The following is a 27,820-nucleotide window of genomic DNA, read 5'->3' as shown; positions in this document are numbered from 1 at the left end:
GAGGCATTCCCTTCTGGGATCTTGATATCTGACACAAAACAGTGATAACGATCTGGAAAAATTCTGCAGGTTTTTTTTTTATTCAGCGGTAAGACATGGAAAAATCAAATTATTTCCAGGCTGAAACTAATTCTTATTTAATGCTGTCATATTTGGCTACATGGAACATTGGGCCAGGAACCTCTGAATCAATAATAGGCCTAGTAAGAGCTATCATTATATTTTGCACCGCTTCAGTGCTCGCCAGTGTAATTACATAGCAGATGTGAAGGTGGGCAAACAGTATTTAGAATGAAGTACAATTTATTGCCATTTTGTGTATCACAGGTTTAGATATTCCAGTACAAACACTTGCAGGATTTTGCTGAGATTGTCGATAGTAGTTTTGTCAAGGTTTTCTTCTGTGTCCTCCATGGTATGCCATACTGCAGGAAAAGGGGATGGAATCAGATGAAGGACTGGAACTCCTGAAAGGAGGAAAATGAAATTTGGAGAAGAAATATTGGTGAAGTTCTGTTAAGCCAATTAATATGTCACTGTTTAGCAACAGTCAGGTAACTACTCAATAAACTTACTTTATAGAGGAGTGTGTGTCACTGCAGCTTCCTTTTACCTTTTTTTTTTTTTTTTTTTTTTTTTTTTTTTTAAGCCTTGCATCCATTTTGTTGTGTTTCCTAGAACTGGCACTTTCCTTTCTTTTAAGTTTACCTCTTTTATTATTATTTTTTTTTTTAAAAAAAAGATCCTTTGCATTGTAGGTGTTGATACCATGTTTAGAAGCCACAGAAGGGCACAGATATCGCTGCAGCTCCCCAAACTGAAAACCAATTGCCGTGTTCTTGGACAATGTTAAGGCTGAGCACTTTTAGAAGCATTTTTTAGTCCTCTCCATAAATGGTAAAATAGGGTGTCTGTATTTTTACTCTGTAAAATAGAACCACTGTAATCCTCAGGTAGAAGAACTTCCACTTGAAATGACTGCAACATCAAGCCACCTATACATGCTGCAACTTTAATGTAAAAAAGGAGTTAAATCAGTCTTCTGCTTCCTAATTGCTTTTTTGGGGGGGAGTATTGTTTCTCTCCAGCCTCTTTCCTGTTTTACTACTTTTCCTCTCTCATTTTTCAGCTGCGTACTGCTAAGGAATCTGTTTTCTTCACTAGGTGCTAATCGTGAAAAGAAAAGGTTTTGAGGTGTAGTCATTGTATTCCCTTATCAGCTTCTCCCATGTAGGATTTTTGATATCCCTGGACGTGCATGTATTGGTTGTGTTGGTTTTGTTGGACCTGGGCTCTGCCTTGGTGTGAAAAATGAAAGATTCATGGTGTAGGTGGCTGCCAGGAGAAATGCTTAGGTAAGGAGTCCCACTTGCAGGTGTGTGCCTAATTCCAGGAGGGATTTCAGGCATATTGTGTCCTTTGCTATTTCTGCTGGCTACTCCGTGCACCTTTCCCACCCCTCAAGCTGGCAGCTGTGAAATCTACATTCTCTTTAGGGGACGAGAACATCTAATTTCAGTATGTGAATTTCTGCAGGAATCGGTGCCTCCAGATTTAAACAGGTAATAAGGAGCGTTACTGTAACTGTGACAACAGACCTTTACAGAGATTTTTGTAGTCTTTGAAGATACAACCCTCAAGTGTTTCACGGCTCCTAGAAATAGTAACTGGCTGGCTAGTGTGGTATGTAGGGATATCCCACTGGATCAGAATTGCTTATCTTTGTAGGAGACACTACTGCTGACAGGTTTTTCCATTATCTGTGCCACTGGAGCTGTGCTCCTGCAAAATGATGATGGGTATGTTGTATCACTGCTTTTGTTTGGGTATCTTTTCAAAGCTTCTGTAAAGTTGGATTTGGAAGCCTCAAGTTGGGGCAAATAAGCTTGAGAAACAGGATCATGTGCACGTGCTTATTCATGAAATCATGCATTTGTTACTGAACAATAGACTGTAAAATATAGGAGCTTCCGGTACCTCTTAATAAAAATGGAACGTGGTCATCTTCAACCAGGCCTTGATATAAAGTATTCTGGAAATACTGCCTTTCAAACACATGGTTCTTCAACAGATTCATGTTGTGTAGCTCTTGCTCTGTAATTCACAATGCAAGTGATTATTACAAATTTTGGACAATAGGAGGCATGCAAGCATGTTTGATTTACTTTTCCTCTCACGTGGAAGCTTTTCCCATCAAAGAAGAAAAAGGCATGGATGACAGTCTTTTGCATTTGTTTAGTACTTAGAAGACCTCAAGACTGGTGCTGTTACTGTCATTTTACAGAAGTGAGAACTAAAACACAGAAGTGAAGCAATTCCCAAGAGTTGCAGAGTGACAATCAGTAATAGAATCTTGTTTCGTGGATTCCAAAGGTCTGGGAATCTTCCTCAGTTATTAACTAACTATTCAAATCTTTGTGTAAGTTTAAGATGCAGTAAATTTAACACTTACATTAATAAATAGTATAATTGTAGAACAGAAAAATAATCTGATTTACAGGACTTAATACATTCAGAAGGTATACCCCAAATCTTCCAATTCATCAAGAGCCCATACCCTTCTCCTTACCAATTGCTTGAAGCCTCTGAAACCATCGAATAGTGTTCGGGAAATAATTGGGGAAGACTGGGTTTGGTGCACCAATTAAATCCAGTAGTACAAGCAGGTCCTACAGAAGAAAGAATCTTTAATACAGAATTCTCTACTACACCACCATCAACCACAGCAGCTGCAACCAGACCTCTTGGTTCCTTATAGGTCATGACTAGGTCTTTGATAGCCCTGGCCAAGATCTGGCTTTTCTACCATGGTGCCTAAGAACTCATTAGCAGAACCTGACTCCAATCTGATGCATTTTGCCATCTTTTGGAGGAGCAAAACGGTAGCCTGCTGCTCTGTTCCTCAAGCTGAAGCAAACTGCATCACTTTGTTTGCAGTTTGTGTGTTATATCCCTTTAAAAGAAAAACTAAGGTAGGTGGGGAGAAAGAAGAGGAAATTGCTGCTTCCCCAGAGAACAACAAAGTCTGTCAAGGGAAGGACATTTTATGAGTCACAAGATACAGTGACAGAAGAAAAGTGTCTCAGCAGTGAGCAGGGAAACTAGAAGGCAGTAGGGAGAACGGAGCAGACAACCAGAATGTTAGCAGGAATCCAAAGGGAAACGGAGCTTGCTGTAGCTTAGCGCTGAGGTACGGGAGGTCTGTTCCTAGACTGATGATATGTCTGTGTTCTTCCCTACTCACTTTGAATTCTCTCTCTTGAAGAAGGTGGGTATCCTAGTTTATGTTCTAATTAATTTGTGTATTTTTATTTTTCTGTGACTCCTCCTCATACTTGCATGGAGAAGGTCTAAGCAGATTCACCTGAAAAGGTCTTGTCAACTCTCTGTTTTATCACATCTCATAAAATTTCCTCAGGCTTGCTTCTTCCCATTAACTTTGGTGGGGTTCATGGTTTCTTAGGAATTTGGCCAATTACTTACTAATTAAATATTTTTTAAAATGTAATTTACTATTACTCATTAAGGAAGTGAAAGCCACTTACTATGCCGTGCAGCTGATTTGTGGTTGTTGAACCAGGTGGATGTGGAGTAGATACCATTTTCCGAGCCAAGTGTTGAGATCCGTAGAGGGAATCGGAAGGGGACCACCGCACAAAGGCTTCTTCACCATCAAAAAAAATGAGCTGAAGTGAAAGGTCTGGTCTTGACGTTGAGCTGGTCTGTTGGAGGAAGTTAAAAATAACAAAACTCATTCTGGTCAGAACATGAAATAAAGGACAAATACTGTAGTCATGTCGGCAACATCGGTAGGGGTGTATCTTCAGGTACCCTATACAAACCTTCCTATGGCTGTTAAAACATGCACTACCGTGTAATAGTTAGTAGTCTTTATTATTTATCTAGTACATCATTATGTCATTATTATTTATCTAGCACAGTTATATGTTCTCCAGTCTGGTGTCATTTTGGTTCTGGCTAAAAATTTCATTTCTGACTTTAGCAGACACGAGCTGAGTATGTTGAGACAGGTCTGCAAAACCAGGTAGCAGAAACATCATCTCAAATAACAAGAAGACATGTCAGCAACAACACCCGATGTGAGTGCTCATGGTATTACTCAATAACGCCACAAAGGAGTAATGCCTCTGCTAGAGTTGTGCCTCTGTAGCGGTGAATTACGTATTTGTAAAGTTGATGTTTTTTTGAGGGACAGAGTAGCCAGTCGTGAGAAGAATGACCATTTCTTTTCCCTTAGGGGGACTTGCAGCCACCAAGGCAACTTCACTCTAAAACCAAAGCACAGGAGTGGAGCAGATACGCCCTTCCCTTTCAGCAACCAAAAATATCATAGCAGTAAAAACTGAGAATATATATCATTAACGTATTCAGGGTCACAAAGGAGACATGTGTGTGAAATTTCTTCCCCATGTAGAAGGAGCCTTTTTTCTGTCTCTGTTTACTAACTGAAGCCTTGTTGGCACCAAAAGCATTTCCTAATAATCTACAACACGGCTAAACCCAGTTTGGTTCTGCTATAGGAACAGTTTTGGGAACTGTAGTCTTGGCAGTTGCTATAAATATTTTAACCCCTCTACTAATTAATGCTATTTCAAGTGAAATCACGTGATGTGGTTAAAAAGGTGGGGACACCGGCAACAGTCATGTCCTGTATGGGCTACAACTTCCAACTAGCTGGAGCTGATCCAATATAAACAGTAGTGGAAACTTCCATAAAATGTTGCTCACGTAGGCAAGTTGATATTGATTATGCTTACAGTGATATATGGATTTCTCTAATGCAGTGCTTTGCTGCCCTTTGTCCTTTGCACAGGACAGAACTCTTTTGATAGCAGTCGGTTTGCATTGCATTCTGGAAGAAACTGTATTAATGCTATTTGAATTTTAGAAAGTAGTATTTGTAGTATTATGTGCTATTACTGTTTAATACATTCCCAGGTCTGAATAAAGTAGATATGTCTTTTCTCTTTAATTTTAAATTTACTCTATGTAACTGGAGAAACATGAAGATAAAAATCGCAGCTTCAAGTCAAAGTATAAATAGATTTGGCGGAAAACATAACGAAGGCTGTTACGCTACTATAAGCAGAGCAAAAAGGTCATAGCTAATGTATTAAGCAGATGGATGCCAAAGTATATTTTGTTAAGACTGTACAAATGGTAGCCTGTGCAAAGTAATTAGATTGTCATTTTGTCAAATGCTGTCATCTTACATGATAAAACAATTTAATCAAAAAATAATATGATACTTGAGAAAAAGTCCAGTCTTTAAGTCAGCATGCAGGTTGTTCCATAAATAACCATCAGGCAAATGTATTCTAAATGAAGGCATATGGATTACAGGAGTGCTCTGTTTTGTGATTAAAAACACTGGCATATTCTTAATTTCTAATTCTGAAATATTCTTCTGTCAGAAGGCACCAAATCAGTCTCTGAGAACAACTGCCAAGTAATTTGAATACCTGAGCCGAGTGTATTCCCAATGCTTTGTAAAGCATTTGAGGGACCTTTACCTACAAGTAAAGGTAGTGTCCAAGTGTTCTTCTGTAAACAGTAAATGCCGAACCAGCAGGTGGCACTCATCGATCTGTGATCCTGCGGCCTCGAAAAGCCTGTAGGACCCACAGATTTTGCACCTAGCAATGGCAGCACTTCAAAGCAGATTTTCATAGCGTAGGTAACACAGACTGATAATATTATGCTATTGCTTGACTGTTTTCCTGTACTCAGCCATCACTTGTTTCATAAACATTTAAATTGATAAAGGAAAACATGAAGAAAAGTTTGAAACCATCATGGGATGGAGGGATGCGTATATAACTTTCCTTCACATCGATTAGTTCATCTGTCTCCCAAAACAGAATACAACTGAGAGATTTTAAAAGTGCAAGATTCAGAAAGCAACAAAACTTTGTCAGTGACCCTAGATGTTACCGGATAGAGAGCAATTTCTGAGTAGGGTTCTGCACCTTTTCGATCGAAGGTAGGATTATATTTCAGAGTCTATGAAACGTATTATTAATGTAGAAATTGTTATTTTTATGTAGTATATATTTATTAAGTGACTTTTAGATAGCAAGCCTTTGCCTACGAAGTTTTAATGTGATAATGTATTCTAAAGTTCAGTTCTTCTTGAAGTCAGTAGGAGTTTTACTACGGGCACAGCAGAGAATCAGGCACGCAGGCTGTGGGAGAGAACACGGAAGTGCCCAAAGGCCTATTGCTGATGCAAAACCAAATGAAAATGAAACAAGCAAACTACCTTGATCAGCTGAAGCTTGTTGTCCAGGGCACGTGCCAGCTCCAATATCATAGCACAAGGCACGGCTGAATCAGTTGCTCCTACAAAGACTTTCTCATGCCATTGTTGTCTAAAGAATTTTGAGTCGTAGTGGCAAGCAAGTACTAGATGGCGTTTTGCAGAGGGGTTGAGAGTGCTAATAATGTTAGAAAATGTTTGATATCCATATGGTGTGTACCTCTGAAATGTATCTTCTTCAATTTCCCAACCAGCCTGTAATCTTTGAAGACGGTGCTTGATATGCTGCATTTAAAAAAAAGATAAATCAGATTAATATTGCTTGCTTTAGAAAGATGTTGCAGACAAACAGTTATCGGCTAATTAACAGTGGCACTTAAGCTTATTTCTGTAAATTCATGGTATTTTAAACGTTAAATTTTTAAAACCAAAAAATGTAATATCAACATATAAAATAAGCAACATCCTTGCTACCTTAGCCTTTGACTGACTTGCTTTTCATTTTTTCCTTTCATCTCTTGTCTTTGGAGTGTGAAAGTGCTTTGAATGATTGCCCATTACTATGACACATTAAGATCTTGATCTTTGAAGTTTCCAGGCCAGTGTTTTTTCAGGTGTAACCAGGACAGATTTAATGTTTACCTCTTCAAATTTAAACTCAGTTATGCCCTTAAATTAAATGTCAGAACTGGCTGCAGAGAACTTGGCATGGCTATTTTGACATAGATGCCACAGCACTATAAAAAAAATGCTGGAGAGTTGTTGGGGTTTTTTTCGGTTGTGGTTTGCTTGGTTGGTGTGGGGATTTTGGCTTTTGGGGTTTTGGTTGGGGTTTTTGGTGGGTTTTTTTAGCTTCTATGAGAAAACCAGCTTTCAAGTGATGTAAGTTGTTTACAAGGCTGTAAGAGATGGTCTGATTCCTGGAAATTAAAGAAAGAATTAAACATTTCAGAACAATGTTTTAAAAATGAAATCTTCTAAGTGTAGCTCATGTAAAGATAAAAATTAAGACAGTGACTCTATAAAAGAGATAATTAATTTTTACGTATCTTCTTACCTAAAGAGAATACCTCTAACCCCAGTTAGATACTGAGTACAGAGTTCTGGCTAACTCTTATTGGAGGGCCATCTCTGTTGAGCAACTTATTTTTATGGATCCCTAGAGTGCTTCTTCAAGACAGATTCCTCTCTTCAGATAAACATTAGGAAAAGCCTCTAAGGGGGTGGGGGGGAAATACACTTTGAAGACTTGTTCTGCTCTTAGTGAAGTCAGTGGGAATCCTGCCATGAATTTTAGCGCTAGAACAAACTTCCATTTTGTTCGTAGTCACCCTCTAAAAGCTTTTATGGCGTCGTTATGGTCTGTCTGCTATCTGTAGGCAGAGCAAAGGATGTCTGTTACGGATTAAGGGGAATATATAAGCCTGGATGGAGTTCCCAGTGTGCGCTAGCTGTAACTGGCAGTAGCCTTCTCCCTTAAAGGAGCCTGGTGCTTTTTCTGTGTCTTAGAAAGAAATGTCATTTGTTTCAAACTCCACTGTGCCTTGACAATGGAGGACTCTTTTCCTTTGGTGGGGGTCTACTTTAGTACATGCTGTTACCTTGTAACAGGATGATCCCATTTTGAACATGGTTTGTGGTTTTCTAGCCTAGACTCAGCTGGTTTTTTTGTTTTTCTTACTTTTTCCCCCCTTTCATTTGGCTGCCTTCCAGGGTATCACTAAAGAAACCACCAAACTAAATCTATAGACGTGCATGCGCGCACACACAAAGCATTAAAAAGCTTTTTTTTTTCCAGTTTACAAACTGCAGAGTAGCAAATAAACGTACTGTAGTTAGGGTTGTCTTGGAGCTGTTGCGTCGCTGCCTGAAGGGTAGATGAAGGCTAGTGAGATGTTGTGAATGTCTTGCAGTAAATTCAGCTGTACCAGTTTTGGTCTCCTGCTTGGCTAACATAATCCAAAGCCAGCACAGCACACAATCCTGAAGATGCACACCGTGACTGCGGAGCAGAGGTGCCGACAGGGCAGCAACCCAGCCCGGTGGTAGCTCCTTGTAGCTCAAATACAGCGTGCTGGAGCTTTTACTGGCTCGGGGTCAGGTGCAACCTGGACGCGTCAGCCCAGCATTAACGGGCTGCTGTGCTTGGGCCAGCAGAGCTAGCTGGTGTGCTGCTTGGAGCTGTGCTGCCCTTCATCATGTTGACCATTTCACCTGCCTGCCCGTTTGGGCCCCTCTGATCCCTTTTTGTGTTGATACACTTGTCTGAAGCAACACCGCAGGGGACTGTAACAGCACAGAACCTCTCCAGAAATGGGGCTGGGGGGAGCCTGGCATTTATTTCACCCTTGTGTATGGTCCCAGGGGTTTGAACTGGTGACCAAAAACCTGCTCCTGTGAGGGAAAGGACAACGGTTGTGTTGTACTTTTGGTACCAAACCTGAGGCAAGCTTTTTAATTAAAATAATCAATTTTTTAAACCGGTGTTTTTATTTTTTTTGTCATGCTATGCAGCCTTGGGAAATAACAAAGTGCAAGCTGTGTCATGTAGGCTTTGTGCAGTCTAGACTTGAACAAAGACAGGGTTCATCCTACTGAGTGAAAGGAATGTGTCTGCCCCGTTAGCGGTCACTAAAGGCACTCAGAATATAAATAATAGATGTTCTGAGAGGTTTTCAGGAAATACTGTCTTACCTGTCGTACGACATAATTTCCTGGTGATCCCGAGTATCTTTCTATCAGGATTGGGCGCAAATCATTCTCCCACATTTCAGAAACATCTGTGTTTGCTGCAACTTTTTGAATAGCATCAGAATGTAAAATTCTTGGTTGGTGAGAATACTGCAGATGGGAGAAAAAGGAAAGATTGCTGTAACTATTACTAGACGTTTTAACCATAGTGTTCTTCAGAATTACAGTAAATGTGATGTACTGCTCTTACTGACAACAAAAAATTAATTTTAAAAAAGGTTTTCTCTCAAAAATGATTGATATTTTTAAGTTCTGTGGCATCTGTATCTTTGATTTCCATGCAAAATGTACTAGTATTAAAAACACGGGAGAAATTTTAAACCTATGAGCTAGCTGTAAAATCTCAACCCATGATTGCGTTCTCTCTTTTCTAATCTCTTAATTCTGCATGCACCCAGTCATGTCTGCAACCATGCCACCTTCAAATGAGTTTTCCACTGAGACAAACACAGGAAGCTTTGTTTTTAGTAGCAGTAATATTTAGCTTTACGCTGTGTCTACATTGCGAGGTGCTGTACTGCAAAGGAACGCATAAACCAGCTCAGTCCCAGGAGTGAGGCTGTGTCACTGTGGCCTCTGCCCACAGTGGTGGTGGTGGTGTAACTACACAGCGTGCTGGAGCTCGTCTGGGGCTAGCTGGGGTATACGTCAACTTTGTGACACATGGGTTAACCTCAGAACTGGCAGCTTGTCTCCTGTGGCAACAGCTAGCAGTGCTAGCTACCTCTCAAGCAGCTTCTTTTCTGTTGCCTGAGCACAGACCTTTAGAGCTATTTCAGGTGACCTAGAATACACCAGACATCCTTATGGGGCTGGCAAATGCATGTCTTTAATGTGCAAGAGCCTTGTGCTGCGATGGAGTGATAGCTGAATCCCAGGTGGGGTCCCCAAGGACATCTCAAATGCCCCTTTGGGCACCTGATGTCTATCCAATGTCTAGCAACTGTCTCCTCAGGAACTTCCCTAGCCACTCCTGTTTTCATAGATCCCTATTTTATGCACTATCTTAGGATGCTCCTATGATACCTATTCCTTATTTCTATCATAGGGAGTTCCCTCTTCTCTTTCTCCCTGAGAAATCCTGGTCTGTTTATTTGTTCTTTGATCGGAATTGCCTTACATTATTGATCAGACTTGCTGTCCTTCAGTGTACCCTGTCTATCTCATCCTTTCTGAGATGAGGAAAGCAAGGGAAACTGCAATGTGAGTGCACCATCACTTATAGTGTGTGATAATGGTATTTTATATTTTATTATTTTCTTTTCTTCAGACTGTTTAATAACTGATTTGCTTTTGGGCTGCTGCTGCACCAAACTGACGTTTTCATAAATCTATTTAACTCCATGGTTGTATATATTAACAAAAAATATTCATTCCCTCTCCTTTCCCACTCACTCACGCGCATCATTTCACATTTCTCTGAACTGATTGCTGAAACTCATTACCTGGCCAGAAAGTGTACTGACCTTGAGATCTTCTGCAGCCCTGTATAATGACCTGTTACCTTAATTACCCTGACTGATGAACATTGTCAATGTTTTTTGCCTCACTATTTGTTGTCTTTTCTACTTCATTTGTGTGTGTGCACTGAGCAAAGCAGGCACAAGAACAAATATTTTATAGACCTCACTGTAAACATTTAATTCTACTCTTCTCTTATTTCCTAGCTGTTTATCTTTGCATGGAACCTCTTCTCTAATTCCACTTCAGTTTACTAGTGACATTAAGTAGAAGGAAGACAAAAAGACACTGAATCCTACGATGCCAATTTTATTATAGTGTTTAAAGCTGAATTTTAAGACTATAAAGACACCAAATTTTAGGATGTGCAGTTAACATTTTTAATGCTAGCAAATTTAGACATGGGTTGAAGAAAAATTGCATTTCATCTGATATAAAGAAGAACTTTTACAAGTTTGGAAAACGTATTGAAGATGATGCACAAAGTGTCTTTTGAAAGACTAAAAGTTTAATATGGTGGAATTTACACCAGCATACAAAAGGCACAGAGAAAAGAAAATGTTGTCAGGGAGCTGTTCTGTTTGAGGAACAGGCTGTAAGAGGAGAAAGAAAAAATAAAGCAACTTCAGAAGAGTGTAGGAGGACAATTTAATTAGGGAAGCTCAGCAAACAGGCCTTCAGTTGAACAAGTCAAGGGCTCTGTTAAAATGTGGAGTCACCTTGCTTCTCGCTGTAGAGCATGCCAGGGAATTGGGGTCACTGAATCACTTGCAAAGAAACATCATCGTCATTATTATTATTATGAAAGTACCAATGTATGAAAACACTTCAGAAGAGGGGAATAAATTCCCATTTCTTCAAATTTGGGAAGTGAAAGGAATTACAAAAGTGGTCATGAAATAAAAGAGAAGTGGAATGAGATCTGTGGGTGACTCATTCCTTACCGTGTTGGTCAGTCCCCGTTTCCTCCGTGGCTACAGCAGGGAGGCACAGCAATGTACTTACAACAGGGCTGTCACTAAACTTTTTGTAGTAAGCTGCATAGAAATGCAAGACTTCAACTTCTACAAGCAGCCCACGCTTACCTGCCAATTTTAGTGTATTTCAGCTCTGTGCCAAGGGAAGTTGGCTTCTAAGAACTCTTAAGTTTAGGACCCAATTCCTCCTCCTCAGTGAGAGGAGGAGGGGAAGGTCTGTTCACTGCAGAGTTTCAACTTATGGCTTCCTTTAGGGAGAAGGAACAGAAGTTGTCAAGGGACAAGAATTTGTAGAGAAAGAGGAAGTGGTTCTTGGTTAGTGCCTCCATGGGCAGAGGAGTTCAGATGCTATGGTTTGGCAGTTAGATGATACTACTTACATCATTGGCAAGTAGATTGACTAGTAGGAATGGAATGAGCTGGAGTGTGTTGGTGTGGCTCAAGGGGGCTGAAAAAAGGAGCACTGGGGCTACAGGCTTGTACTTCGACTAGTATGACTAAAAGATTTAGCCTCGTATATTCTTATGTATTATATATACATATATATGTATTATGCATACTACAGATATGTAGTATCTGTACATAGCCTGTACAGGAGCTATATATATAGTAAGATACAATTAACAGAACAGAATTACAAAGTTTCTCCAACCCAATACTTACTTAAGTGGGGAGTGAATAAAATCAAAGAGAAAGGGAATGACTGAGGAGCAGCTGGTGGCGAATGAGCTTCACAAAGGAAGACTAGGGGAAATGTGGACCTGCTCTGGAAGGAAATGGGAGACCTAGTTACCCAGGCCATGGAGAAGGCTGAGGTGTGCAGTGACTATTTTGCCTTGGCCTTCACTGGCAAGTGCTCCAGCCACACTGCCCAAGTCACAGAAGGCAAAGGCAGGGACTGGGGGAATGGAGAACCAGTGGAGTGAATTCAGAGGAGGACCACGAAGATGATCAGCGGGCTGGAGCTCCTCTCCTCTGAGGACAGGCTGGGAGAGTTGGGGTTGTTCAGCCTGGAGGAGAGCTCTGGGGAGACCTTCGAGCAGCTTCCAGTACCTAAAGGGGCCCTCAGAAAAGCTGGAGGGGGATTTTACAAGGGCCTGTAGTGATAGGACAAGGGGGAATGGCCTTAAACTGGAAGAGGGTAGGTTTAGATTAGATGTTAGAAAGAATTTCTTTACTGTGGGGGTGGCGAGGCACCAGCACAGGTTTCCCGGAGAAGCTGTGGCTGCCCCATCCCTGGCAGCGTTCAAGGCCAGGCTGGATGGGGCTGGGAGCAGCCTGGGCTGGTGGGGGGTGTCCCTGCCCATGGCAGGGGGGGTGGAACTAGGTGATCTTTAAGGTCCTTTCCAACCCAAACCATTCTATAAGTGGCACATTATGATGGAAGCTTCATTTTGCCAGTTTTCCTGGACTCTGCTCTATTGGTGAAGAAACGGTGCACTGGATTAGTGGAGTTCAGTCAGTTCTGGCTGAACTTTGAGTTCAGCTCTTCTATAAACACCTGGAAGTGTTTTCTGCTTGGATATTCCTGAACCCTTTAACTGAATGTAATGTGCAGCTGTATGCCCTCCCATCTTCCATGTGGTTTAGTTCTTCACAAAGAAACTGTTAGTGTTTCATGATGGACCGCTAAGAGAAATCAGGAGTTTACTGCTCATTACTCTTTTTCTCGAGATTGCTTTTTTCACTGTTTCAGAGAACACTGAATTACAACTGACACAGGATGGCTCTCTGACACGTTAGGGTATTATATCCATTTAAAACCGTTTTACAGTAGCTGTCAGCACTGTCCCTGCTTGTTTTCCCTAGCTACATGGGCATTGCTGGAAGAGCCATGTTCTCTCAGCCTGGAGGCACCGTTCTCCGAATCACGCTGAAAAGCGGCGTGTAACTGAATGTTACATACAGTACAAATTCGGGGTTTGATCCCTCTTGCCCTGCTCAGGTTTCCCCTAATTCCCCGGCTGCCTCAGCCTGTCGCTCCAGCAGCCCGGTCCCGGGTGGCGTTAAGGCATCGCCGACACACGAACGCGTGGAGCCGCCCCGCTGCCCGCCGCCATCCCCGGGGGGCGAGAGGGGCGCCATGTTCCGTTCCCCTCCCCGCCCCACCTGCGCGGCCGGCGGGCTCGGCGCGACGGGGCCTCAGGGCGGGCGGCAGCCCCGGCAGCCGTTCCCGCCGCCCGGGAGGGCGCTGGCCGCGGCCAGGCGGAGGGGCGCCGAGAGCCTTGAGGAACGCAACCGTGACCCACCTTCTCCAGGGTCCACTCTGCGCCGGTGTCCCCGCCGTGCGCCAGGTGAAAGCAGGCGGCGGCGCAGAGGCTGAGCGCCCCGAGCAGGCGGGGAGCGGCCGCCGCCCCCTCGCCCCCCGCCATCCCTCTCCTCTCCCCTCACGGCTCTCCCGCCGCCGCCTTCCCTCCGCCCCTCCGCGGCCCGCGGGCGGGAAGGGGAGCGCCGGGGCCGGGGCGGGCGCTGGGCTCTGCCAGGCTCCGCCAGCCTCTCCCAGCCCCTCTCCCCTCCGAACCGAGCCGCATCCTTGGCGCCACGTCAGCGGCGCCCGGCGGGCTGCCCGCCACCGGCCCCGGGCCCGCCGCCCCCGCCCCGCTCCCGCCGCCCCCGCCCCGCTCCCGCCGCCCCCGCCCCGCTCCCGCCGCCCGCCGTGCGGCGCGGGGAGCCTGCCGGGGGCCGCTGCTCCGCGCCCTGAGGCGGGCTGGAGCCTGCGGTGCCCCCTGAAAACGCGTGTTGCGGGGGGGCTCCCTGCGGTCCCGGTGCCGTCCCTCCCGGTGCGCCTGACCGAGGGCGGGCGGGGGCCGCCCCCGGGATCGGGCCCATGGCCAGTGCCAAACGGGTGTGCGCGGGGGTCTGGAGAGGCAAAGACCTATGCAATTGCGAAGCGGTTTAATTTATTATTCCTTAAGCTCCTCTCACCACCTTTCTTAGGCCTAAATACTTGCTAGAATGACAATCCCATCTTGCCATTTTACATTCTGTAGTTATACCATTGACTGCCAAGGAAGCAAGATCTGTAGTCAGGCGCTCTCTTGCAGCAGACCCCAATGAAATGATTAAACCAAAGATAAAAGCTTCTGAGCACACAAGCCCTTCTTTAGTCATTTGACATCCCTGTCCTTGCTCTGTGGCATCGGAGAAAACATCTGACTATTCCGCATCACAAATGCTCCATTTAAAGCCTCCGGTTCTTACAGCATTCTTAAAGTTCAGGCTTAATGCTGAAAAAAATTGAGAAAAAAAATATGAAGCAAGAAAGAAATGAGGGCGTGAGGAGGAGTATCATCTTGCTGCTCTTCAGCCTCGTGCTGGAAAGCCACATCCTGGCAACCGCAGCTTTGCAAGTGCTCAAACTGTCTGTGAGGGCGATATGAGAGACGTGGAACGATTTGTTGCTTTTCAGATTCTTGACACAGATTCCACTGATTTCCTAGAAAAGCTGGTGGACCTGCTGCCCAGCATACAGATGGGATCTCTGGTGGTGATAGTTTTACTGCAGATTCAGCGTCCTTACGGTTGATACTCAGAATGTGGCTGTATCCAATTTTTTTTTTGTACATGGGGAAACGAAGATTTAATTTAAATAAATGTCATTTCTTTCCACTCACAAAAGTCCACACATTGCTTTGTTAGGAAACTGGTCCAAATGCAAAGGCAAGTCACTGGTGAATAGGGAGAAATGGACAATCATCTGATTACCAAGAAAAATCAGCGTGGTTTACAGATTCTTAGGCAAAAGCCCTGGCATGTCTGCAGAGATCAAGTCACAGGAAATCAGCCCAAATCCCCCTACCAAGTTGACAGTGATCCCAACAGGACTACACAGCAGAACAAAAATCTCTTGCCCCTCCATCAGATTTCCTGTGGTTGACTATATAATCAAGATGCTGGACAAAATTTCTGGGTGATGTGCCAGGGTTCTCATACAATTTAGCAGAAGAAAAAATAATACAATAGCTACAGGAGAAATTTGCCAAGAATATAAGCTTGATTCGGGACCAGCTAATACTGTTTTCCCCTAAGGGACTGTGGTCCCACGGAGGGCTGCAATTCTTTGCTAGATTATGAATGTGGCAAGCATAAAGTCAGCTTAGGACAGTGTTGATCTCACCTACATGGGAAACACAGATAAAAATTTAAGTGCTGGACCAGATGTGTAGAGAGATTGAACAAGAGTTTTTAAAGGTGTTACTTTCAAAATTTGAAGTAGAGATCTCCCTTCCCTCCCCCTCATAACCACCCCAGAAGGTTCTATGTCTAATGATACAAAGATGACTGAGGAAAAAAAATAAAAGAAGCATCTATTGAAATGTAACAGAAATCAGTGCACTTCACAGCTGAAAAGAGAATTATGTAACTTTTTAAAAATAATACACAAAGTTTAAAAAAATTAATCAAAGGTGACAAACATTTTGTTTTGCCAGGGATTAGTAAAGAAAAAAACATGTTGTTTAGTCCTACTCCATACTACCAAATTGAAAAATGTCAATGAATTGCCCAGCTGACCAGCCGTTCTGTTTTATGCATTTTAAATAGTTGGTTTATTATCCTGAAAAAATCAAATAGATGTAACCAGATATCATCTAGAGAGAAAAGACGGTAGATTATGCAAAGAAAATCATACATTATCTGTTCAAATATAATCTTTACATCGTTCCTTTCCTGTAAGCCAGCTGATGTGACAGTGCCATCTATTGAAGTCCCGAAGGATAGACGTTGGAGGCAGCACTGCCGAAAGCTTTTTCTTGTGCTGACCCTACAGCATGTAAGCATTTGTCAGCCCAAACCGCTTCTGGGAAGCTGAGGCTGCATGCTGTGTCATTACCTTCGTTATAACTGGAGAAATGCACCGTCAAATGCTGCGGATTTGTTTCCTCAAGAAGGGGATCCCTGCCCCTTTCACCGTTTCGAATACAGTTTTGATGCTCAACTCTTTCAAGTGGCAGACCCGTGGTGGGGAGAGGAAAATAAGTGTGGTTCGTTGTGGTTTAAAACACAACGATTTGCCAGCTATGGTAATGCTGCTATGGCCGATTTGCCAGCAGTGGTAAGCCAGCAGTTAGAACACACAGTCTGAGATGTCCAGTGCTCGGCAGCCTGGGCTGCCGCATATTAGAAATCCGTAGGCAGCTCTTACAGCCCAGAGGAAGAGGGTGGCATTCACAAAGAAGCACATGGGCCTGCAAGTGCCCGGTGCTCATGTGCATGCTGTGGGCTTGAGCTGCTGTTCACCCCAGCCAACTTGTCCACCGCTGATTCCTGTGGGGTTTGGAAGAGAGCCTTTATCAGGCTGTGGAAGTAACGTGCTTGGTAATTCAGGTTTAACAGATTCTCTTCCCATGGGCTGATGTATTCATGGACAAGGTTTTAGCAAGTGAAGTGTGCAGGTTAGCCTTAAACATCTATTTAGGGAAATGACTTTATGTTTATTTCAGAGTCGGTACAGTAGGATTATATGGTATGAATGAGGCTACCCTCCTGGCAGGCATAAGGATCTGTGAGATCATTCTTTAAACTAGTAGGGGGTAAGTGAATTCCAAAAGGTCAATTACATATAACAAATAATATATTTTGTTTTCAGTGGATTTATACCAAGGTAATTTTTTATTCCATGTGTTTTAAGCTTATACTAAACTTTTCACTGTTTTGTCGGAGGTGGATTTTAGGACAAAGTTCAGCTAAGGGCTCAAACCGAGACGATGAGGTAATTCAGAGACACATCCACATTTCAGGATTTTATCCAAACCAAACCTGAACTCCTAACTCTTTTTCAGTTCTCTTATGGGGAGAGGAGGAAGAAAAGAGACCATGAGCTGGGGGGGGGGGAGGGGGGGGGGGGGGGAAGAAAAGCAGTTCAAAATTTTGTCCATAGAGATATTAGTTCCTCTTTTTTGCAAGCATTTTTTGCAGATCTTGCAAATCCTGAATGGGGGCACTTGCTATGCAACATCAGTGTCAAAAGCAGTGAAAAATAATCATGGCAGCACATGTTTATGGAATTTCTCAGACAAATGCACCAGTCAACTGTCGCAAGACGTTGCCTTCTTTGTAACCAGATAGATGATAAGAAAATATTCCAAACATCAGATTGGTGAATAGAAATGTATACATTATGCTTCCATTTTCAAATACAAAATATCCAAATGCTATCGACATTACTTTCAAACTGGAAAAGCTTGAAGCATTTTTAGAGTTATCTAACAGTTGTTCCAAATGCATTTGTCTATGTAGACCTAGCGGTCCATATAGAATGAAACCCATTTTTTTTTAATAAAAGCAAATCAATACAATAAAAGTTACCCCTATTCCTTGTATCTTGTGGCTGTCAAGAGGGAGTGATCTGTAAAGTGCAGCTGGCTTCAGTAGGGAAAGCTCTGTGCTGTGAAAACAAGCTAACCATCTGAGGGAATGATGTGGGCTCAGAAAAAAGGTGAACTTTGATGAAATCCACAGGAAATCAGTAAATACGGTAGTCACAAAAATAACAAACAGAATGCTCGCTCCGTCAGCTGGTGCAGAGAGGGCTAATGCTGTCACGATGCTGCACTATATAGTCACACAAAGTCAGTTGCGCATATACACAGATGTATGTGCTGCTCTATACATAGATGCTGAAATGCAGAGCTGCTTTCAGATGTGTGTGCAAATACTTACAGCAGTTTGCTTTCTTGTGGCTGATGCTTTCCTGTGTTCTGTAATAAATTGATTTAACTAATCCATCTTCTGTTCTAATTTATGAAAAAGCAGCTATTATGGCTTAGGGCAGAAAATTAAATGGCACCAACCCTATTGGATGGTATAAAGCTGACCTTCTTTGCAAAGATGTTTAATCGTTGCCCAGTGACTGTGGTAATACCTAATACCCATCTGGTATTGTCCATAAAGCACTATTTTTAGGGCTGTTACTCAGAATGTGAGAAGCTTGCCGCACTTTAAATATTCCAGAGTATGATTCCTTGCTGTGCTAAACATCAAAAATCATGTTTATGGAGGCAAGCTCTATGTTTACAGTGGTGGCGTGTGGGAGTCCCACTTCAGAGGAAAAAGGAAACGAAGATTGCTCAGTTATCTGGTGCAGAGCTTTGGCAAGAACATCCTCTATTCATGGAATAGCCTTCATTAAAAAGTCCCAGGGTGTTTTTTTAGGATTCAAAACCAGTTAAAAGCAGAATCAACCATTAACTGCTACAGTCTGAGTTTAAAGTAGTTCCAGATTTTGACAAGAAGCTTCAGGCTAATTATTTATCAAATAAACTGGCTCCAGTCAGAACACGGACCTGGTTACAGTCTCTATCAGCTGCACTGTGTAAAGGTTTGATGCAAAACAAGGCAAAGTAAGTGAAAAGACTCCAGTCAGCTTCAGTGGGTTTTAGGCCAGGCCTTAGGAGCGTGAGATGAAGGAAATGAGAAACGTACATTACAGACAGCACTACAAGTGACAGAGCACTAATCTGTTTCTCCATCTGCGTCTCGCTGAGCTGAGAATTGGAAGCCTTTGAATTTCTGTTAACAGTTTGCCTTTTCCACATGTTTTCGGTCTGGTATATAATTTAAAATGCAGTTAACTCCTCACGGTTTTAAGAATCGTACGGAGAGATTGAATCCAAATTCAAGAAGGAAGATTATGTATTGCCTTTTAAGGGGAGCTTTTTGGCTGGAGGGAGGTTTTAAATACCGTTTTGCCTTGTGACTGGCTTTACTCAGTATTTCTGCTGAAAGTTTTTGCTAAATATCTTGCGTGCAGAGATTTGCTGGTGATGCAAGGGGGGCATCACTAACGCGGAGCAGAGGACGGGGTTTGGGTGAATCAGCATTCGAAGCTGAGGAGGGGCGGGGGGGGCGAAGCACTGTAGCAGACAGGGACAGTCATGTCCGAAAGGGCCCGGAGAGCTTCTGCGGCAGGCGGCCAGCTCGCCCGCTGCTGGGGCTACCGCGGGGAGCGGGGGGGGGGGGCGGCAGGCACGCTGCTCGCACGGAGCCCTTTCCAGCTACCGGGTCGGGGCGGCCACGGAGGAGACCAGCGTGATCCCGTGACACACTAGGTCAAGTATTTCCTGTGCAGAGATGAAGGGCCCCGTCCCAGGCCCGGGGGAGATCCCCCCCTCCTCACCCCACGGGGCCGCGCCGCCCACGCCCCGCCAAGGTGAACGGAGCGCGGCGCCGGCGGCGGGCAGGGCCGCGGCGGGGCGGGCGGGCAGGCCCGGGGCGCTCCCTCAGGCGGGGGGCGGAGGAGCCGGCGCAAGGCGAGGCCGGCGCTGCCACAGCGGCAGGCGGGCACCAGCTGACGGGGGCACAACTTGCGGCCGGGCCGGCGGCGGCGGCAAAACGGAGCGGCACAGCGTCCGCAGGCGCCGCGCCCCGCCGCCCCGTTAGCGGTCCGGGGCATCAGCGCCACAGGCAAGAAAACTAACGGAAACTCTGCGGGGCCCGCCCGCGCACGCGCCGCGGAGCGCCGCCCGCGCGGGGCACGCCGGGGCGCGTAGTTCGCTCGAGCGCGGCGCCGCGGGCCGGAGCGCGGCCGTGGGACTGCAGCTCCCGGCAGCCCCCGCGCCGGCCGCAGCCCGTCCCGGGCGGCTCTGGGGTGTGCGGGGCGCCGCGGGCTGCGCGGCGGGTGCGATGCGCGCGGGGCAGCTGCGGCCCGGGACAGCCGGCGTCTGGCGGGGCCGCAGGTGAGGGCGGGGGGCGCGGGGCCGGGGCCGGGACCCGCCGAGGGGAGGGGAGGGGGGGCGGTGGCCCGGGCTCCGCCGCGCCGGGGAAGGGCGGGGGCGGGCTCGGAAAGTTCCTGCCGCGGCCGGAGCGGCGACGTCGCCGTCGGCGGCCCCGGCCAGAAGCCCTGCCCCGGGGGCTGCGGGTGGGGGAGCGGGGGTGAAGGGCCGTCGACAGCGGCATCTCCGCTTTGGCGGGGGGGTGCCCCGGGTGGGGGTGCCGGGCCGCAGCCACATCATCTCCGGGGAGCGGCGCGGCGGGGAGCCTGCCGGCAGGGGCGGGCCGCCCGGCGGGGCTTTAAACCTGGGGGGGCGCGACAGGACGCGCCGGGCGGCTGCCGGCGCCCGCCCGGCCGGGGCTGCGTGACCCGCGGCAGGCAGGACGCGGCCCGCCCCGGCCCGCGGTGGCGGGGAGCCGCCCGCCCGCCCCCCCGGCACCTGCGGGCGGCCCCGAGCTGTGGCTTCGGTCCCTCCCGGCGGGAAGCGCCCGGGGCCCGCGGCGGGGGAGGGGCCGCTTGGAGCGGGGCCGGGGCCGTGTCGTGCCTGCGGGGGAGGGAGGGCACAGCCGGTGCCGGGTGCTGGGGAGGCCGCCGGGGAGCGGCCGGGCTAGGGGGCAGCCCCGGGGGGAAGGGGCGGGGCGGGATGCGGGGCTGGGGCAGCCGGCGTCCTCCACGGCCCTTCGCCTCTCTGCTTCGGCAGCTCTGGGGGATTTTGTAATATATATATAAGCATAGAATCGTAGGACTGAACATACGTTTCGGTATGCACTGATTTGATGTTCAGAATCCGTTTATCGTAACTACAATTTAAGCACTTTCAATGGTTTTACTTTCTCAGAAAGATCCATGCTTTCCTACCTAGTACCAAAAATTAACTCCGTTAAAGGCTTGTATGCAAAGACACTTGGTATGAAAAATGCAAACGCATCGTAGTCTTGGTAAATACAATTTCCATTCTAATTAGGCAGCTGTAGGTGAGCTTTTGCAGTGTGTTTTCACTGTCTGAACTTGCTTAGTAGACCCGTTAATTCTTTCACATCATATGGTGCTTGCATTTTCTATCATGTTGGTTAGGCATTATTGCCTTTAATTCAGATCCACCCCTGAGGCTTGTATTTGCTATCTCTGGTATCTGTGAGAGGTGAGGGATAGAAAATCAGTATGCAGAAAACAAAAAGAGGTCATCTTCCAGCAGAGTTGAAGGCACTGTGAGGTTGCTTTCTTGAGAGGGGTACTTAAATGTTGCTATACTTACTCTTCATATTTATGGCCTTCCTCTGTATCACATTTAGTGTGCTCTTTAAGGCAGAACTTGTCTTTTCAGGTATTGTTGGTAAGTGCCCAGCAACTCTTGAGTATTTGAAGACAACAGTTTGTAGATACCTGTGCTGAAAATCTAGAAGGTGTCAGATCTGTCTTCTGGAGCCCCTGTTAGGAATTTTTATCGCAGAACCAAGACCTTATCTTCCTTGAAGTACTGCAGTTTGTGTACCTCTCTTTCTTTATCTGCCTTTTAGAATGGGGTGGCAGTGGGGTTTTAAATTACCGTGCTGGTAAATACCAGAGGCGCGTAATCTATTAAATGGACTGTTTTACCACTTATCAGCCTTATTTCTATTAAGGACAGTTTATATTGTGTGTGATAAACTGTGGCATCTCTCTTCTGAAATTTCATGTGATCTTAGTAATACCTGTTCTGAGATTTTGTTTCTGTTTGTAAGGGAAGGAAGGAAGAGGTGAGCTTACTGATTTTTGTGCCCTGTGTAGTTCTATCCTCCTTTAAAAACTATTAGTAATACGTAGTATCTATGTTCTTGAACCACTCTTGTGTTCAGGTGTAAATTCTTCTGTGGCAGAAGTTGCATGAGGAATCTAAAAATGATTGTTTATGAGCATTTCAGTTGCTCATGAAATGCTTGAAATATAGAATCAGGTGGCACACCACCTTGTAACAAGTGTTGTTGAGCCTGTGCTCATGAAATGATTTATTTTCAAAGGTTGTGGCATACTCGCTTTTTTAATCAGACATGTGAGCATTAAATGATTCCCTTCACCCCGCCTCCCCCCCCGCCAAAGGAACCAGTGCTCAATGGGATGAGTTAGTCTGTGTAAATGTTCTTCAGTTGTCTTGAATAAAAGTATTAAAATGATACCCTGAGTATGTGTTACATAGAGGCTTTTTTTGAATTTTGACATTATGGGTTTTTTTGACATTTCAATGCATTTGATAAATTTCCTTCCCTGCCCACCAGTTTCTCAGTATACACCTACAGAGCAGAGCTGTGGTCTACTCCCCTCCCCAACATTTTTTTTTTCTTTTAACAGTTAAGTGCTTTGCTCTGCTAAATTACTGTTAATTAACAGATGTGGTAATGTATTGGGCAGTATTAGGTCTGATTTTGTCTTGTGTATCATACAGTGCGAAAACCGTTAACTTCCAGTTATAAGTACAAAATCTTACTAACAACTTATTTCAAGGAACTGGTGATCCTGCTGCCTCAAAAGTAGAGTGGTTGTGACATTGCTATGCAATTTTGTGCATTTCATGTGAAATAACAACTTTATCTTTTCTCCTACAGGCAGAGTACAACATTTCAAAATGCTGGAGATTATCTGGATGAAGTCAGAGATTACATTTAATGTGATTGTGTCTTCAGACATTCTGCTCCTGCATTTCATGAGCTAAAATATTTTATAAAAATGAAATCAGATACCTTCACAGATCTCCAAATTAATAGTGTCCTGTGAATTCAGAGAAGACTTTCTGAAGGAGGAATAGATTCATCACATACGTGGACTTCTGTTGTTGCTCAAGGATACTCTTTTTTTTCATTCTACAAGTCTGTCTACACAAAGATGAGTCTGCATTTAAGATATGATCTGTGGAATTAAGTGAACGAAGATACTTTTAATGAGTTACCAACGTTTATTTCAATCTGTGTTTCCAGCTTTTTTTTTAGTACATAAAAATGAAGGACAAGTATAAAACAGCAGAGCTGGTGTATTTCTGTGAGGCCTTTATGTAAGCGTCTGTTGTCTGGACGTGGTGCTAAAGGACAGGCAATCTGCTTTTGCTCAGCTGATTGTAACTGCAGAAGGAGAACCTTTATTTAATGTAACTTACAGCTGAAGTTATTTGCTCTTTGGCTTGCACAGAATGAAAGGGAAAATTAAGTTTTACTAGTCAGGGGTGTTTTACTGAACTGAGAAAGGGAAAGTTACATTATCCTTGTTTTCATTTCAAACCAAGAACTGACGAGATATTTTTCTTAGAATTTGACTACTAGGGAGATCTTGACAAAGTAAAGCAAGTCAGATGTCAGCAAACAACTCTTCTCCCCCATCCTTACAGAAGTTTTCCCCACCTACGTGTCATGCTGCTGCACCACAAACCCCAACTTTGTCTTCTAGTCCCCAGTCGGGGCTCTCCAGTCGACTCTCCAATGGCAGTTTCAGTACCCAGAGCCTCACCAACTCCCGGGGCTCTATGCATGGGGTCTCCTTCCTTCTGCAAATTGGTCTCACTCGAGAGACTGTCACCATTGAAGCTCAGGACCTGTCCCTCTCTGCTGTTAAAGACCTCGTGTGCTCTATAGTTTACCAGAAGGTATAGTACAATGCTACCGTGTTCTGCTGATGGTGACGGTTGTTTTGTAACAGTCTGCTTAGTAATAACAGCGTCTGACTTGGAATATGCCAAGAAGTTTGGTACAGGGACAAAGATCCATGTTAGGTATTTGTGTGTGTGTGTGTATATATATATATAAATTGCACATATATATATATGTGTGTGTGTGTATTAGTTATGCACAAAGGAATTTTGCTAACTCCCAAGACAGAAGCTGTTAATTTCAAATCATCTTGTTGCGCTTGCTTGTGAAATCTAGTAAAAGATGATGTAGTGGTAAATTTTCTCTGCAAGAATTAGTTTTAACAATATGGAGAATATGTTTTCTACTTTCAGTGATTGTCACTGACACCTTAGGTTTTTACTAGTTTAAGCTTACTACTGTTAAGGGGTATTCTTGGAATCGTATAGCCAGCTGTAATGAAAGGACCAGTTGTGGTTACAGAAACACACTGTGGCCCTGCAGACTTGCATGATATTTTCTTTTTGTTTCCAGTTAATAATTAAACCCCCCGCCAAACAGCTAATACTGTCCTAGTGTTGTTTTTCCACATAAGGAATACGTGCCTTTCTCTTTTATAAGCTGATTATTATCAGTGTAATTTCTGCTAAGAGGGGGTTGACCAAGAAATATAAAAATCTTAGCGTACTTTTCAAATGTGTCTTGGTTAAGCTGTTGCAAGTTCTGACTCTCTAGGAAGGAAATAACATTGATCTTGCTGTTTTTGCATCCAAGTGTTATTTTGTTTAGGTTATATCCTACTAAGCAACCTGAAAAGTAGTTAAGTAATAGTTAATATTGTTTCATAAAATAATTAAGAAATAATTGTTCTCCTTCCTCGAGGGAGGGAGCTGAAGGTAGATTATTTTTTAGGGAAATGTTTTGAATTGTTGTGATTGTTGTTTATGGTTGATTAGTTTCATTAGATGATTCTTTTTCACTTAGTAGCTTGAAAGAATGTAAATGCAGACATTGTATGAACTCTCATGTGCATATGCTAGTGTATCTTTTTTATTTGTATTATATATAGTGTATATTTTCCCCGTCTGGTAACTTACTGCATCTTACGTATTTTTACATACTAGTTGTCAACCAAACTGATTCCATAATAACTTTAGGGGCTACCAAAATTCAGCATACTTAGTTCCTTTCTGAGGAGACAAGTTATTAGGGTCAACTTTTTTTTTTTTTTTATTGGTACCATGCATGTTAGGTGCACTTCATCGCAGCCATTTTAGGAGCTGCTTTTTTCTTTCTGTATCAACTTCTTCTCTTTGCATCTGCATGTTTCCTGCCTGCTCTCTTAAAGATGAAAACAAATACATTCACGCTTATTTTTGTTTTGCCTTTTTGTTCTTTTGGCAGGCTCAGCTAAAAGTTTAGCTCAAGGAACTTCTTATATGCTGAACCTAATCTATTGCAAAACTGAGGGGGATTTCACGATCAGTTTTCCTCTTTTGTCTGGCTTTGATTCAGTGTATGCTCTGCTGCAGCTGATGCTACGAGTAGATGACTGCTTAGTGATAACGTGTTTGCAGGCAGCAAACTGATCAGGAGACGACCTTGTGTGATGGATTCATCTTTCACAAGTAGTTTTGCAGCCAGTGCACAAGTGGCAATATCCTCCCTCTACCCTCTGTTTGACAGCAATACATCCTGCCTTGACTTTTTTTTCTCTTAGATCTGGTGACTGTTGCAGACATATTAAATATTCTAGTATTGCTGTAGAGATAATTTTGTGTTTATGTAAAAATTGTAAACTGTGTTCTTCTGTGTATTGTCACGCGTATAGTTGCTTGTTTTTTCCAGTTGAAAGCTTTGAAGATACTACATGTGCTGTTGAGATTCAACAGTGTTAAAGATTCCCTTTCCTCTGGTAATCCACAAAACAGTGTAAACAGGCTTTCTTGACCAGTTCATGGCTCTCAGCTTCAAGGTTACCGTATAGGTTGTTCTTGTGATAGTTCTGTAGTTAGCAGTATCTGTTTACTGTTGGATTTTTTTAATTAAATAGGAGAAATAGCTTTTTTTACTTGGAATAATTTGTAGCTTTTCTTCTTATCTAAGCGTTATCTCTTTACGAGCAGAATTAAATGGAAGTTTCCTTCCTAACTATCTGAGGCTGCGATTAAAGTATCCAAAATGTTGATTGGGAATTAACAGCAGATCTCTGAGAAGGCTGGAGTTTAACCTTTGTGGAAGTAATTATAGCATCCTCAGAAGTTTTCAGAAAAATAGCTTTATGCATTATCTTTATTTCTTTCAGGGGAAATTAATCAACTGGGGGGAAAATAGTCCTGCAAAAGCAGTTTAGTTAGGAAATAAGCACTGTGTTTACCTAACGTGTTTTTCTTAGTGCTTTCTGTATTGCTAGTCTTGCTGGATTGTTGATGGTCAGCTGTGCTTCCTGCTTCAGGTTTAGCTTGTACAGGTTTTGCAGAAGGGTAGTTAAAAGTAGCATCAACAGAACTGAAACTAAAGAGGCATATGTCTGCTAGGAGAACGAGATAAGTAATGCAAATATTTTACGTGCCTCTTAGCTCTGTTAGAAATGTTCTAAATATCAGGAGAGGAGCAAAAACTTTTTTCAAGTTCCAAGTTAAATTCAGGGAGTGCTATGTTAGAGAGATTGTGTATTGGAACATTTAATAGAAGTCCTCAGAAAAACCAAACCTTAGACTTCATAGGGATGCTTCAAAAGATGCTCGGTTATAGTCTCAGTCCATCTTCTCTGTTCACTCCTTATCTAGACTGCTGTACGTTAAAGCACTAGGCATACGGTTCTCAGGGGGAGTCTGAAGAGGAACCAAAGCACGAACAGATATGACTGCTGGAGTAGAGGGAGTGTGTTTAGAAGCAGAAAAATGTGTAGCATAAATTGCGGGTGGACAGTGTGTGTCCTTGCACAATGATCAGATATTACAGAGGCAAGTTCTTAATCCTCTTCTGTGTTTAAATACCATTTCTTTGTTCCTCACATGAGAGGACATGCAGCAGAACATTGGGCTTAAACAGCTTAAAACTAGAAACTTGCTTACAGTGATGCTCCACTGCCTGCAAACTGAGAATTATGTAGGACAGCGTGCTATAAATGCTTTATTCTAGCTTATGTATTTTGTTCCAGTTAAACTAATATCTGTAAATGAGGAACATTTGTTTGTTCTGTGCTATTACCTGTATAGTAGTATCAGTACCTGCAAGATTTATTGTACCTTTTTTCTTAAACTTCCAAATCTTCACTTTCATGAATCTGAAACTTCCCTTATCTACCTTTTTTATCTACAAACCTGTCCTTCATCCTTTTGATTTTCGGTCATACTCAGCACTCCTCCTCCTTTACATACTTTTCCTCCAATGGCTTTGCATTTTGAAGTAGGCTAGTTGCTCTCCTACCTGAAGATGTTTGCCTGAAATTTTTGTGATCCTTTCTAACCGTTGCCCATACAATATGTTTCTTAATTTTCTAAACTAGGTTTTCTTTTTCTGCTTCACTGAACCCACCCAAATGGTCACCACTTAGCAAAGTGAAAGGGCTGTTTCTTATGTCTTACTGATGAATAAGCTTGTCTCAGATTTTTCTTCTGTATTTTCATAACATGGTGCTCTCATATGTCTTAAATTACAAAAAAAAAAAGTGCTAAACCAAACTTACTTTCTCGCTTTCTTCCTATTCTTTCTCTGCCCTTGTATATTTCTAGTGTTTCATTCATGTTTGCTGCACTTGCTTCCTCTCTAATTATCTTTTTCTTATCAACTTGATCCAGCCCAGTATTTTTTTGTCTGTCTTGTGTCTTACTTAGCTCACCTCCAAACGCAGTCTTTCCTTCCGTGGCCTGCCTGTTTTGGGTTTGCTGTTAAGCCTTCTTCACCAACGGTGTTTACAATTCTGCTATTGCTGAACTTTTCCATATGTAGTATGTTGTTTTTCAATTTCTTTCTTCAAAGTAGTCTCAAAATTGTCTTGCTTATGTATAGGCTTGAAAACCTCATCTAGCACCTGTTGCTTTCATCT

General features: G+C 43.7%; 2 protein-coding genes across 2 annotated transcripts in view; one reads left to right on the top strand and one right to left on the bottom strand.

Annotated features, from left to right (window-relative positions):
• Positions 1-53: 53 nt before the first annotated feature.
• QPCT (glutaminyl-peptide cyclotransferase) lies at positions 54-14,024 on the bottom strand. The gene is made up of 7 exons (XM_056357520.1): positions 13,719-14,024; positions 8,975-9,121; positions 6,284-6,565; positions 3,546-3,722; positions 2,570-2,669; positions 1,978-2,094; positions 54-467 (listed from the first exon to the last, which is right to left on the bottom strand). The coding sequence occupies exons 1-7, from the start codon at positions 13,839-13,841 to the stop codon at positions 322-324; spliced, it is 1,092 nt and encodes a 363-aa protein (XP_056213495.1). The 5' UTR covers positions 13,842-14,024; the 3' UTR covers positions 54-321.
• A 5,969-nt stretch (positions 14,025-19,993) lies between these two features.
• PRKD3 (protein kinase D3) overlaps positions 19,994-27,820 on the top strand; it is a 45,759-nt gene continuing 37,932 nt past the window's right edge. The window contains exons 1-2 of the mRNA XM_056357509.1: positions 19,994-20,144; positions 22,759-23,786. Of these exons, the coding sequence (XP_056213484.1) occupies positions 23,496-23,786 (291 nt within the window). The 5' untranslated portion in view covers positions 19,994-20,144; positions 22,759-23,495. The remainder of the gene's footprint in view (positions 20,145-22,758; positions 23,787-27,820) is intronic.

Source organism: Falco biarmicus, chromosome 12 (assembly GCF_023638135.1).
Source record: "Falco biarmicus isolate bFalBia1 chromosome 12, bFalBia1.pri, whole genome shotgun sequence".
Lineage (NCBI taxonomy): Eukaryota > Metazoa > Chordata > Aves > Falconiformes > Falconidae > Falco > Falco biarmicus.
The sequence above is the reverse complement of the archived record's forward strand: the minus strand, read 5'-3'. Positions and strand labels throughout refer to the sequence as shown.

What these genes read in the sequence shown, in the direction of transcription:
- QPCT (XM_056357520.1), bottom strand. Translation starts at nt 13,841, where the DNA reads ATGGCGGGGGGCGAGGGGGCGGCGGCCGCTCCCCGCCTGCTCGGGGCG. An exon ending in GAAATTATGTCGTACGACAG is followed by an intron (nt 6,566 to 8,974) that starts GTAAGACAGTAT and finishes TTTTAAATGCAG; the next exon opens with CATATCAAGCACCGTCTTCA. An exon ending in CAAATCAGCTGCACGGCATA is followed by an intron (nt 2,670 to 3,545) that starts GTAAGTGGCTTT and finishes TTTCTTCTGTAG; the next exon opens with GACCTGCTTGTACTACTGGA.